Source organism: Halichondria panicea, chromosome 2, assembly GCF_963675165.1.
Source record: "Halichondria panicea chromosome 2, odHalPani1.1, whole genome shotgun sequence".
NCBI lineage: Eukaryota > Metazoa > Porifera > Demospongiae > Suberitida > Halichondriidae > Halichondria > Halichondria panicea.
In genome coordinates, this window is record NC_087378.1 from 1,324,859 (window position 1) to 1,338,452 (window position 13,594).

At 42.6% G+C, this 13,594-nt stretch overlaps 3 protein-coding genes across 4 annotated transcripts; 1 reads left to right on the forward strand and 2 right to left on the reverse strand.

The window, feature by feature from the left end:
• Nucleotides 1–56: 56 nt before the first annotated feature.
• Nucleotides 57–7,087, reverse strand: LOC135331753 (polypeptide N-acetylgalactosaminyltransferase 13-like). 2 transcript variants are annotated; one of them, XM_064526998.1, is made up of 10 exons: nt 6,970–7,087; nt 6,627–6,791; nt 5,369–5,509; nt 4,430–4,596; nt 3,833–4,205; nt 2,997–3,123; nt 1,583–1,912; nt 1,216–1,314; nt 704–847; nt 57–330 (listed from the first exon to the last, which is right to left on the reverse strand). In XM_064526998.1, the coding sequence occupies exons 1-10, from the start codon at nt 6,975–6,977 to the stop codon at nt 175–177; spliced, it is 1,710 nt and encodes a 569-aa protein (XP_064383068.1). In that variant the 5' UTR covers nt 6,978–7,087; the 3' UTR covers nt 57–174. The 2 variants fall into 2 exon arrangements, with proteins under 2 accessions (XP_064383068.1, XP_064383069.1); XM_064526999.1 differs by having other exon boundaries at nt 6,881–7,039.
• A 1,002-nt stretch (nt 7,088–8,089) lies between these two features.
• LOC135331757 (uncharacterized) lies at nt 8,090–11,467 on the forward strand. The gene has a single exon (XM_064527003.1). It carries the CDS (start codon nt 10,448–10,450, stop codon nt 11,465–11,467), a length of 1,020 nt encoding a protein of 339 aa, XP_064383073.1. The 5' UTR covers nt 8,090–10,447.
• An 80-nt stretch (nt 11,468–11,547) lies between these two features.
• LOC135331756 (uncharacterized) lies at nt 11,548–12,823 on the reverse strand. Its single transcript, XM_064527002.1, has one exon. It carries the CDS (start codon nt 12,728–12,730, stop codon nt 11,639–11,641), a length of 1,092 nt encoding a protein of 363 aa, XP_064383072.1. The 5' UTR covers nt 12,731–12,823; the 3' UTR covers nt 11,548–11,638.
• Between the last annotated feature and the right edge of the window lie 771 nt (nt 12,824–13,594).

Consider the following 13,594-nt stretch of genomic DNA (forward strand, 5'->3'; position numbering starts at 1 on the left):
TCATTTGGGACTGGTAAACAACCTACAGAGCTAGAGACCTTGTCTCTTTTTATGAGTTTCAATGTTACTCTCAATATGAAATACTGATAATTAGACTAAAAAGAGAGGGCGGAGCTCAGCTCTGAAACTAAGGCAGGTTGTGAATAAAGATAATTTGTGATAATTGGAGTGATATTAGAACCAATTTTTGACTGTTCTTTTGGGTGTGTAATGTCTCTTCCAGATCCACTCTTGTCTAGACGATCCATCACAGGGATTCATGTAGACGCCCGAGCCCTCGGGGCTTATCTCCATGCAGTGACCAGTGGGATCATGCTTGAGGACATGGGTCTGCGCACGTGTGTGTGTGTGTGTGTGTGTGTGTGTGTGTGTGTGTGTGTGTGTGTGTGTGTGTGTGTGTTAGGGGGAGTAATTGATAAGATCATTGCTATACAGGTTCAATAGGCTACATGCTACATTCAAACTGTAAGATACAGTAGCTGTGATGAAACAATCTGTATAAACATTATAGCCTAACTATTAGATGGGGCCATGAAAGTACGTGCTTTACAGATGGAATGGTTGTCCTAGCTTTATCTGCATACTAAAAACAGACTTCATAATACTATTACAAAGGACAAAGGGGAAGCCCCTAAGGCACATTAACCTGTAACTTAGTCCCTCCTTCCCCTACCATGGCATCACATGCAATACCAGCACGCACCTTGTTATCATAGTTCCACTTCTGATTGCCTCCCATAAAGTGGCACATTTGAATGTTTATCTCCGCCTTGGCCGAGTGTTTAGCAACGTCCAGACACAGGTCATCCTCAAACACTATCTGATTCATGTCCGTGAAGCCAAACTCCTGCAGCGTGGGAGAGGGGGTGCAGTATCACAATCGGTGTACATACATGTATGGACACTACTGTAAATGCTGCTGAGGTCTCTCTTACTGAACTTTGATTTATTGTATCACTGAGATAACTCTAATTGAAGGTGAAGTTAGTCGGAGAGGTTCGCCCTTCGGAATCTCTTCCCAGGCTAAGCTTTGCAAATTACAAATGCGTTGGCTGTGCAGACTGCACTCCCCCAACCCCCACCTCCACTCCCTGCTAGCTCAGAAACTATAATTATTAGTTTTGAATGCTACATGTAGTTAGACTGTACACTCAGTGCATTCAATGTAGTAAACTGTTGTAGAGTGTACTGTTTCTGTGTCCCCGAAACGCTCACCTGATGGTTTCCCTGTCCATGGCAACGATACACGCCCACTGTCTTGCCCTCACGGTTACCAAGAGTGTCCAGACAATTGTCACTGCTAGGGTTGCGCAGCTGGAAGTACAACAATAAGAAATAAACACCACTCATGCATATCACACCCACTCATATCAGAAAGAGACATCAATACAGCGTGTGTGTGTGTACATGTATCATAGCCAACAACTGAATTGTGGTTTTGCTATTGTGTCCTTGCTCTGGACAACTTATTGTGAACTCCTTGAACTCCTGGTACAAGGATTAACGCACATGTTCTAACTAGTAGGCCAGGTTACAGAGACATGCTTAAGAAAGATCAACTAAGCTGGAGTACGTCCCCCACCTCTCCAGCATGCCATAGGTTCTCATCTGGTAATGGAAGCTCTGGGTAAACAGTCTCCAGGTACCACTTAAAAGACTTGCACTCCAGCCTCTTCCTGAGCTCCACCCTCTCACTGATATCGCCATAGTCCAAATGTCTCCGCTGCAGATCCGGTCTTCTTTCATAGTAGTACTTCTTGTATTCGTCCATCCAAACTTCGATGAGACGGAGGTTGTTTTTGGCCAGTGTGTCCCCCACTCCCCCAGGAAAGGTGTTGGGGTTCTTCTCTCGAAAGATGTGCCCCACGTGAGAGCAGGGAATGATCTCCAACTGACCACCACACATCCACACCTGCATGTGTGAACAGTAAAATGTGCTAAACAGTGAAATAGTACCTGTAAATTGGCTGGTATAGCTCTTCACGAGAACGTTACCTAATTGCCATTTTATGCTAAGTACTTATAATCATGGCCGTAAGAACCAGGGGGGCTGGGACTTCCCCCTGGTTTTCAGACTAATATGCAGATTATTTCAATTATGTATGTTTCACTTAATTGTTTTTTAATTAACTGTTTATCTGAGAACATAAGTACAGCTGTAGATTTATAACAACGCCACCTACTAATCTAGCTAGCACAAAGTACCTACTAGCACAAGTACCTACGAAGTGGGGGAAAAGTGTACAAACAAGTGCGAAATACAAAATGGGGTTGGCTGAGCTGCTCAAACACCAAAAAAAGGACGCAAACAAGGTGTTGGCATACTTTGAATGAGGTCCAGCACTGCTTCTAATCAAGCGCTCAGGTTCTTCGCTGGCGTTTTATGATGCATGGAGAGGCCATTCCACGAGATTTAAGCGCCTTGAAAATTGTGCGCTATATGGTATACGGTACATGTACCTATTATCAGGAGAAAATAAAAAATTATTATGTTATACCAATTCGTCCTGCTCTGTACAAACATTGCCATATAATTATACCAAATAGCTAGATACGCTAATCTTATTCATTGTACTTAGATCAAACGCATTATCCATTACCGGCGCTTATGTATACCATTACAAACAAGGAAAAAATGTTGTCTTGTGATTAGAGTAGTGGATGATATTGATTCTGCGATTGTATGCATAGCATAAGATGCTCCTGGCCAGTATACGGAAAGCGAGTGGCCACATTTCATAGCTAGCAATCCTGTGCATGCCAAACCAAAATTAATGGGCGGTATATTGATGGCCGTATACTTCAGAGAGCCGGAATAGCAAGAGTCTATAGCATACTCTAATAGTTCTATCTTTTCATTTGCGCCTGTTATTTAAAGCTATAAGCATGTTTAACTGCCCACAATAGATAGTCACTACATTATACCGCCAGAATTGGTTGGAGAGTGGTTCAAACTATGTGTGTATATGTAGACTGGAGTACAGTTAGGTACTTACCCGAAATGATATTTCCAAGTTCTCCCCTCCCCAGATCTCCATGCCGTTGTCATAGGCACCAACCTCGTAGAAATACTTCCTCTCTATGGCAAACAATCCCCCGGCCATTGTAGGGGACTTGAGCTCTCTGTGGGTAAAGACATTAATTACTAATGATTGTGGGATGATTTGAATTGATAGAAAAGTTGTAAGTTGATGAAGGTTACTAGTACATGTACCGACACACTAAAAACTGAGTAACTACCGTATAGCGGGTAATTTTCGTGGGGTAAAATATTCGTTATTTTCGTGGGCAGGCTGACCTCAACGAAATTTTAACGTAGGCGTGGCTTATTGGAACGTAGGAATGCCGTGCAGCCACGAGACTAAACGAAATTTTTACTCACGAAAACTACCGTTTCTCGAGTTGAACGAATTTTTTACCCCACGAAACTTACCCGCTATACGGTATGCTATGCAGGAAACAAAGTATGCATAATTCATATCTCCTCTATCACAGTACAACTTACAAATTTAATGATACCGTATAGCGGGTAATTTTCGGGGGACAAAATATTCGTGGTTCAGCAATATTGAGACATTTCGTGGGTAATATTTTCGTGGTTGGAGCTTGCACTGCAGGTACATAAAGGTAGGCAAGGTCGCTTCATTCATGGGTAAAATATTCGTGGTCAGACCTCCAACCACGAAAACCACGAATATTTTGCCCCACGAAAATTACATGCTATACGGTAACACAGACAACCAGGGGCCTTGTACTACCATACACAGTACACAACAGTGAACACTCAGCAGCGGGCACATTAGAGAGCACCTAATGACCCCAGGCAGCTCACCTGGTGGGGTCATTTCCTCTCCTCTCCTCCTCATACTTGGGCACCTTCCTCCACTTGAACACCAGGCCCCAGTTGAAACCACCACGATTGCCCACAACTCCACCGCCAGTAGCATAGTGTAGATTTTTCCAGTAGATGTTATCTATGACCGGACACACCACAGTGCTACGATCCTTGTATATACGTTCCAACATGGGCTCCAGCCAGCCTACGTTGCATTCACAGTGCGAATCCAGAAACACTAAGACATCACCAGTAGAGATTTCTGCACCGGCAGATCGGGCTCTGATAAGACCTTCCCGTTTCTTGAGACGAATTATTTTTATTTTCGGGTCTGGTCTGATCCAGTCTTCCAGTCGGCCATGAAGTTCCTCTGTGGGTTCAATAACATGTGTGAAGGCTATATCCATGCTGTAAACGCCAATGCTAAGCGTAAGCAGACTCAGAAATTAAAACAAACCAAACGACAATGTTATTACCCGTGGCTGCCCACGCGCCTCGGGTAATAACACATTATACATTCTACAGTTAGATCAAAGTGATGCTTCGTGTGGGAGTGTACCTAGCTAGCTGCTACATGTGTGTTTGTGTTATTACCATGATCGCTGAAGTCATCCACTAACACAATCTCATGTAACAGTTCTGGTGGAGATCGGTTGATGATGCTCGAGATAGTACGCAGGAGAACAGTGAAAGCCTCGTTACGGAAGATAACCACAACTGAAGCAGTGGGCAGGTCAGAGGGGTACGACTTCCATCGACACCTGCATGAGGGGGGGAGCTATCAGCTATCATAAGTCCATTGTGCTAACTCAATCTCCTTATAATTACATTAAAATAACTGTTATACTATGCACTCTGCAAGCACATAAACTAACAGCACTATACGTATAATTTCTTAGTCACATAAGACCCACCCACGAAATGGATACGGGTCAGCTAGGGGATTATGCTCACAATTAACACACACACACACACACACACACACACACACACACACACACACACACACACACACACACACACACACACACACACACACACACACACACACACACACACACACACACACACACACACACACACACACACACACACACACACACACACACACACACACACACACACACACACACACACACACACACACACACACACACACACACACACACACACACACACACACACACACACACACACACACACACACACACACACACACACACACACACACACACACACACACACACACACACACACACACACACACACACACACACACACACACACACACACACACACACACACACACACACACACACACACACACACACACACACACACACACACACACACACACACACACACACACACACACACACACACACACACACACACACACACACACACACACACACACACACACACACACACACACACACACACACACACACACACACACACACACACACACACACACACACACACACACGCAACCAGTCATTTAAGAAGCCATCACTGAGTTAGTTGACTCACTGAGAATGCCTTGTGTCAGGTACAGATCTATCCAGAGGGATTCGCCTACTGGCAAACTCGTTGAATCCATTTCTGTCAAAACCCAGTTTCTCTTCGTCCTTCTCCTCTGTTGTGACAGCCGTTGTGCTCTTGCCCCAGTGCCTGAGGGGAGGGAGGGTGAGTATAACAGGGTCACATCATTATTGTGCTATTACATGTATATAGTACAGAAAGTGGTGATTATAACCAACAAGGTGCTTCCTTTTACCAAATACAGAGCCTGAGCTCTAAATGATTTATGGAGAGGCACATTAGACATCCCTAACTGTGATCATAATCATATATAGAGTAGAGAGGGATTGGAAATGGAAGTGATTCATGTGATGTTTTACAATGAAGTCTACGTAGTGGCTCTGGGACCATCCGTGTATCTCCTCATAACTCCCGCAAAAGCCTGGGAAACTTATTGTGTTCAATGCATACATCTCAGAGCTACCCCCATTACTGAATCTCATGCCCCCTGATAGTAGGTATCAATTGGAAACAAAGAAAATATAATCTCGATTGTCGTGAAGTAGCTAGAGGTACACAGAGCGCTTTTCATGCTTGTGTTCCTATAGTACCTTTGATATAGCTAAGGCTGTGTAACTAAATACTGTCCTGTGTCCCAAATGGCCTCAAGTATTAGAGAAAGTTGATGTTTAGCAGCAGAACTGCTCGTGGACTTCTTACAGAGAGCAAAACAATTCTCATGAATTATTCATGTTGTTTAGCCCTCGTGTTAAAAAGTAAGCCTCGATTAAAACCGCGGAGATACTTCGAGGGTACTTCCGTTTCCAATCCCTCTCTACTCTATCTATGCTGTGATCAACCTACTGTATATTCAGTGCATGCCAAAGTGTGGTCAACAAGCAGGAAACACCCACATTACATGTCCCCACTAGTGGGTGCTTCCAGAGGAGCCGACATGAGTGCACGAATCGCTACAAGTTCAGTGCATTGATGTCATTGCAGTCACACCAGGCCAAATGCACTGAACTTGTAGTGATTCGTGCACGCATGTCGGACCTCCTCTGGGGTACATGCTTCTCCCGCAAGAAGCACCCCAACTAGCTACCATACTTCTTCGAAGAAACAAGAAGCCCTTCTTATGCTAATTATGCACCACTTGGACAAATTGCCCATATATGGCACCTGTAGTCCCGCAAACGAATAATTTTGGGGGCTATTTCAAAAAGTACGATGGCTAAACTTCCACAGATATCACTTTTCCACTCACACTTTAAGCTCTTCCTCTATCTTGTCTCTAACGATCCACTCCTTGGTGATAGGGTGGGGCAGTTTGGAGGGTGACCGTGGGAACGACCACCAGCAGAGGAGAGAGCAAAGGCCAATCAAGGCCACCACTAATAGCAACACCTTCCTCACATGGAAACGCATTACTCTGGAAAATTGAATTGAAAGCTATTAATTTATGACAGCTTAATTAAAAAGAAGTCAAGCAGTCACTAGAATTAATACACTTGGACTTACCTACGGGTAGTATAATAGACAAATAGAATCCAACCTAGTATGACAGGGTCTTACTATATATATAATATTATAGCTAGCTATGGACGTACGTGGACATGGGATCCGGGACGCGACGTACATGCACAGGGTATAGGTATCAATCGAAAGAGCTTTGTTTACAAATGATCGTTACAGGAAAATGAGAAATGATATTAAATAATGGGCGTGGCAATAGGAGTGGCGTAGAACCATCATAGTATGCTGCAGAGGAGGGAGGACACGATTAACCTTAGCTCTAATTAGCTAATTATCGCGACCTTTTAATTAATCACATTCTTTGAACGATTCATCTTTTCTTTCTTTATAACACAGAACATAGTCTGGCCACGCCCTGCCAAGAGGCTGGAAATCGAGACTACACAGAACAGTACTGTAGTATGAGTGACAGGCAATTCTTGTAGGCACAGAGCAAACCATACAAATAAAGGGATGCTAGAAGCTGAGACTGTTAGTGTCATTGATGTTATTCATGTTGGAGACACTCTGAACTAAACAATTCCATGTTGCAGCTTTATCACAGAGACAGGAGTGCCTGGGGTGCTTCTCACAGGGATCTTGGAGACAGGAGTGCCTGGGGTGCTCCTCATAGGGATCCTGTCTCCAGGATCAAGAGTGCTTCTCACAGAGACAAGATCAGAGTGCCTGGGATGCTTCTCACAGAGATCTTAGAGATAGGAGTACCGGTACTTGAGGTGCTTCTTATAGGTCCTATTACCTTCAGGTCCTGACAACTTGGCAATAGGGGTTACCTCCAGTAGGAGAAAAGGCTCTAGCTAGCTCTTGTGTCCAATATGTAGAGGTTATAAAGAAAGAAAAGATGAATCGTTCAAAGAATGTAATTAAAAGGTCGCGATAATTAGCTAATTAGAGCTAAGGTTAATCGTGTCCTCCCTCCTCTGGCAACAGCTATGGTGTGTAATCAGTGCCAAAATAGGAATGCAAAAATTAGAAGCAAAAGTTCACAAAATTGTGACCACAACCCACAGAACTGCAACCACAACTGACAAAACTGTAACCACAACTCAAAAATGGGTTCAACATCAATTGGATGCAAGGGCAGTGATAGCTGTGGACTTGAAATGAGAAAGGAAATGATGTAGTTACATGGAATAGAGACTTTGGGCACACGTCAGAGGATGTAGGACACACTTAACCTTTGGTGACCTTTTAATTAACATTACAGTTGTCAATTATACAGAGGCTATAAAAAAAGAGAAGATAAACATTTTATCCATCAGGGGGAAAAGCTCTTGTTCACCTAGTGTACGTAACAGAGCCACTGTTCCCCCAGTTTGCTGCCCGCTTTCCGATGAACTATTCCAACAGTTAGCTAATTCTGTTGACCCTCTAGATGGTACTGATTCTTGTCTAAAGGGTGTAGATCTTTATTGTAAGGCTTTAGAATTTTGTGTATCAATATGATTGTGTAATGTTGATGCAGCCATACTTGAACTTTTGGCATAGATCGTTTTTAACAACAGTAATGGTCGATCATTACCCACTCTCTGAGTTTGCATGCTAATGTGTGTATTATGTTATTAGCTTTGGCACCTCCACCGTGGCATCAGCACCCGTGAAACATCCATCTTCTCTTTTCTTTTTATAGCCTCCTTTTAAAAGGTCACCAAAGGTTAAGTGTGTCTTACATCCTCTGATGTGCCCGAAGTCTCCATTCCATGTAACTGAATCAATTCCAATCATTTTTCCTATGTACTTTCCCATTTCAAGCCCACAGCTATCACTGCCCGTGCATCCAGTTTCATTGATGCACCCATTTTTTGAGTTGTGGTTACAGTTTTGTCAGTTGTGGTTACAGTTTTGTGGGTTGTGGTCATAATTTTGTGAACTTCTGCTTCTAATTTTTGCATTCCTATTTTGGCACTGATTACACACCATACACAGCACTGGGTGTGATAAAACAGGGAATGAGAAATGAGGAAATGAGAAATAAGAAATTCGGAAATTTAGAAATGAAGAAATAAGAAATAGGAAATGAAATAATTAATCATTACCATGGCATTAATTTTCATACACAATAATTATGACATTGTCATAAATTATAGATGCACAAAAGTAATGACTGATATCAGCCAAGAAGCTAGTAGGTGACTAAGCATTTAGTAAATATATATAGTAGCACTGAGAAGGTTCATGTATATAGGCACCTCCACAGTACAGGTTGTCAGACACATTGTAAGAATTAAATTTTACCATTGCTGCAGATGGCACGGTGAGCTTTCTTTCATTAAAGGTAGCATCAGCCTTCACTAAGCATTGCTTGTGAGAATGGTAATGGGAATTGCTTTCTTCACCCTGTAACGAGATTGGATATGATACCAGTACAGTGTACTAATGTCATTACTTCCTGCAGCTTTACGACAGGACTGGCAGATTAGAAATTGCTTGAACAGTTTTGGAAGTTTCTTTGCTGTCGTACATGTAGATGTTGACATTGAGTCCAGTCCATTGACTATCACTTGCCCACCGGATTGTGAAATCGGTGAATATACTGCCAGTATATAGGTAAATTAATTGGGACTGTGGGACTCGGTGTAGGACAGTACATGTAAGTACCGTTACGTAGGTAGATCTGATGTCTAAACCATGCCAGTTCATGTTGTACATGGCACACAAGTAGGTAGAGGTAGAGAGTGTCACACCGTGTACCAGCTGACAGAGGAATAAGACAGTATGCCTGTATGGTGGCAGAGCACCAGGAGGTACCTGTAGCTCAGTAGATCATGCGCAGCTTCGTCTTCAGACTTGCTCTGCCTAAACAGCTTGTTCTCATTTCTTCATTTCCTCATTTCCTATTTCTTATTTCCTCATTTCAGTTCTTTCACCGCCCCACAGCACTGCAGTGTGACAGTGCTTTGTATATGCAAGTAAACCAACCTGCTGCTACTGGTATTACATCAAGTGTCTAGACATGGATGACAAAGAATATGACAGTCTTCAAAGTCTGACCGAGCCTGCATGGTGCTGTAATCAATGCTACTCGGATGCACTACCTTTACATGGGGACACCACCATCACATTATCTCCGAGCCCATCAATAGATGCAACATCACCTATACCTACCATCTCTCCACAACTCTCAACTCCTCCAGTTTGATACTAAGCATGACAAGGAGTCGACCTAGTGTTCAATTGGAGACGGATCGGCCTGGGAACGAGGCTATCTGTAGGTACACTGAAGTGAAGTGTTATGTTATGGACCCGCCAGCAAATTGGACCCCGCTAGGCCATGCCCATTATTTAATTTCACTTCCGGTATTTTTCTTTTAGTGGCCTAACAGACACAAAACAAAACCGAATTTCCTTTTATGATGATGGAAGCGACTAGCAAACCGCAGACCTTAATTATATATGGGCTCCTGATATTCTTATTTTTGCTTAATTTTGTTTAATTATAAATCGAGTCTACATGTACAACTGATCTGTATGATAGCCTCGTGGAAGTACTCTGACTAGACTAGCGGGCCACTCTACGTTCTATTTGTGCGAAAATCATGTTGTATTATAATTATGTGGAACCAGGAGTGCATGAATATGAATCCTGGTAGAACTGGATATTCGGTTAATATTATTTTTATCAATGACCTACCGGAGTGCATCTCATCTGCCAATCCATTTCTATTTGCGGACGACACAAAGCTAGTAAAGTGCATCACTTCTACGGAAGACCAATTGGAATTACAAACAGACATCAACCAGTTGTCATCCTGGTGCACTACTTGGAACATGCAACTCAATGAAGGAAAATATAATGTGCTGCGCATAACTCATCCTAGCTGGCACGAAGACAACCCTAATACACTCTACTCAATCCACAATTCTCACCTTAACTTTGCTACAAAAGAAAAAGACCTAGGCTTGTGCATAGCCAACAACCTCTCCTGGTCACTGCATTATAACCTCATATCGTCTAAGGCCTACCGAGCTCTTAACCTCATCCGACGGACGATTTCAATGAAATCAGAAACCAGCACAAAAAAATCGTTATATATAACCCTAGTTAGATCCCAGGTCACCTACTGCTCCCAAGTCTGGAGACCAAATTTGATCAAGGACATTCAAAAACTAGAAAGAATCCAGAGGAGAGCCACCAAATTCATACTCAATGATTACTCAAGCTCATACAGATCAAGGCTGTCCGATTTGAAGCTACTACCTCTAATGTACTGGTTTGAAATACAGGACATAATGTTTCTAGTAAAGTCACTAAAGGAACCCTCGGACAACTTCAACATAAGAGATCACATCAAATTCGTTACTGGTCGCACCCGCTTCAGTTGCAACAACAAACTCACTGTACAAGCCAATCACTACAGCGCAAGCAGACACTTCTACCTCAATCGTATCACAAGGTTATGGAACTTGATGCCCACTATGCTGATGGATATCAGCGCACCACTAACTTCAACAAAGAATACACTCCACCATTACTTCTGGGAGCACTTCAAACAAAACTTTGTCTCTGACATCCCATGTACCTACCACTTAATGTGCCCATGCAACAGATGCTACACACGTAATTATAGCTAGCTTCACATGTAATCATTAAATTATCCAGCTGTGTCGCTCAATGCGGCACAGTCTGTCAGCTATAGTCTTTGCTACAACAATCACTTGTTTTTATATCATTCACGTTACAGGCTGTAAAGTCTTAATAATAATAAAATAAAAAATAATAATAATATACATGCATACATGCAGTCATGTAGATTTATTCTGGTATTGTAATTCCCTATTGTTAATAGAGAGTTCCTTTTCCATGAATTGGATCCAAATATCCAAATAAGCTTGAAGTCCAAGCTTGACAGGATGCACAAAGTGTGCAGTAGTTGCCCTTTGCTTAATGGCTGCCATACTTTTATCGCCCCACAGATAACCATTCACCAATGTGGTTCTATTACGAGCCACAATATTCACGGCTAAAATAGTTGCAATTTCGCAAAATAGTTTGGCTGTGTTTATAATGTGGTCAAGTACGTGTGTCATGTCCGTAACAAGTGCTTGAGGGATGTAAATAATGTCAGAAGTACAGTAACTTTTGAAATGGTCCGGAAAACCAGCTGTCTTCACCAGTTGCTCCTTCCATTTGGCTGGTAAACTTTTGATTACAATATCCAGGTTCTTTGCTCCGTTGGTCGGAGGACCCCACCATGGCCATTCGCAACCTGGATGGCCTAGATTCAATATCTTTGAGTAGCTGCATACTTCACTGTCAACCATCCACAGCTTTGTAGTTGGTAGCTCGGCCATTTTTGTTAGGTTAATAAACATGTCGTCAGCAATGTACAGGAAACCTTTAGTCTCTTCAGAGCCACGTTGAATGCACGTTCGTATGCACTTGTGCTGATACCAACCAATATGAGAGTCACAACTGATGAAGTCCACTAACTCAGGCACATAGTCAGGCCTTGACCAGTATCCATCAAATATAAGGGTGATTTTTTTGAAGAATGGAAGATAGTAAGACATTAGAGTTTCAGTGACCTGTTTGTTTGGTTTTATTCCGTTTAGGTTGAAATTGATACACAGGTGGATCTTGTCTGTCCAGAGAGCTGATTTGGGGGGTAGATCAGACAGTGAGTAATTATTCTCTTGGAGACTTTGTTCCACAGGAGAGGAGTTGTTGTCTTCGAGACTTTGTTCCACAAGAGAGGAATCTAAACTTTTATTTGTTGCCATATGAAATGAATGTTGTGGTTGTGTCTGTCGTAGATCTAGTAGCTTGAATACAAATAGATCTAGCAGAGATATAAGAAAAACTAGCAAAATTACATGTAGGCATTTCAGCTTCATCCTGATATATATGGGGCTAGGCTAGCCTCAGACTGGTCAAACTCGACTCCGTGTTGAGACTTGTGTTGCACATATGCACAGTCAGCATATCAGAAAATTCGCCTAACCGTTATAAAAGCGAAAACTCGGCCTGGGACCGAGGCTAGAGTTTTCTAGTGAAACGTCACTATTGATCTGATCTTGTGGTAACCGCATGCGGTTAGTTGCCACCAATATTGTGGCAAACCTTACACAAGTCTCAACACGGAGTTTGACCAATCCTGTCCCTGCAACCCACACTTACGTCACCACAAATTGATCTCATTGGTCAACAGCTGTAGGATATATATAGAATATTAGCATACAGCCCCAGGCATGCACAGTTTTTCAAGTTGTTTTTTAGTTTTTCATTTGTTCAAGAAAGTAAGCAAAGAGAAAAGAGCCATGCTTGACGGTACTAAGACTCAAAGCGATGGCAGAAACACGGAAGGTGCTCTCCAACAAGATGGCTAAGCTTCCTGCAACTCCAGTAAGGGACGTCGAATGGTCAACGCTTGGACCAAGGAAACTCTTGATTAAAAAAAATCGGCCTGGAGCCGAGGCTATAATGTTAGGTTAGCTATACTAGAGCAGGAAGATGTATAGATCTATCCTCAATACTTTAATTCGGTTCAACTGAACTCGAGAAAGTTGTGTTATTTGTTAACGGCTGGTCTCGAGGCTAGAAGACAGCCTCGAGTAAAGCACAGGCTGGGAATGGTTGAGGAGACAACTGATTGTCTTACTGTCAGTATAACAATCCTGCTGCTGATTTTAGACTTCATTTCCATGCTTGAGGCTATATGTGATCCAGGACACTACTTAGTTAGCTATAATTATTATAGG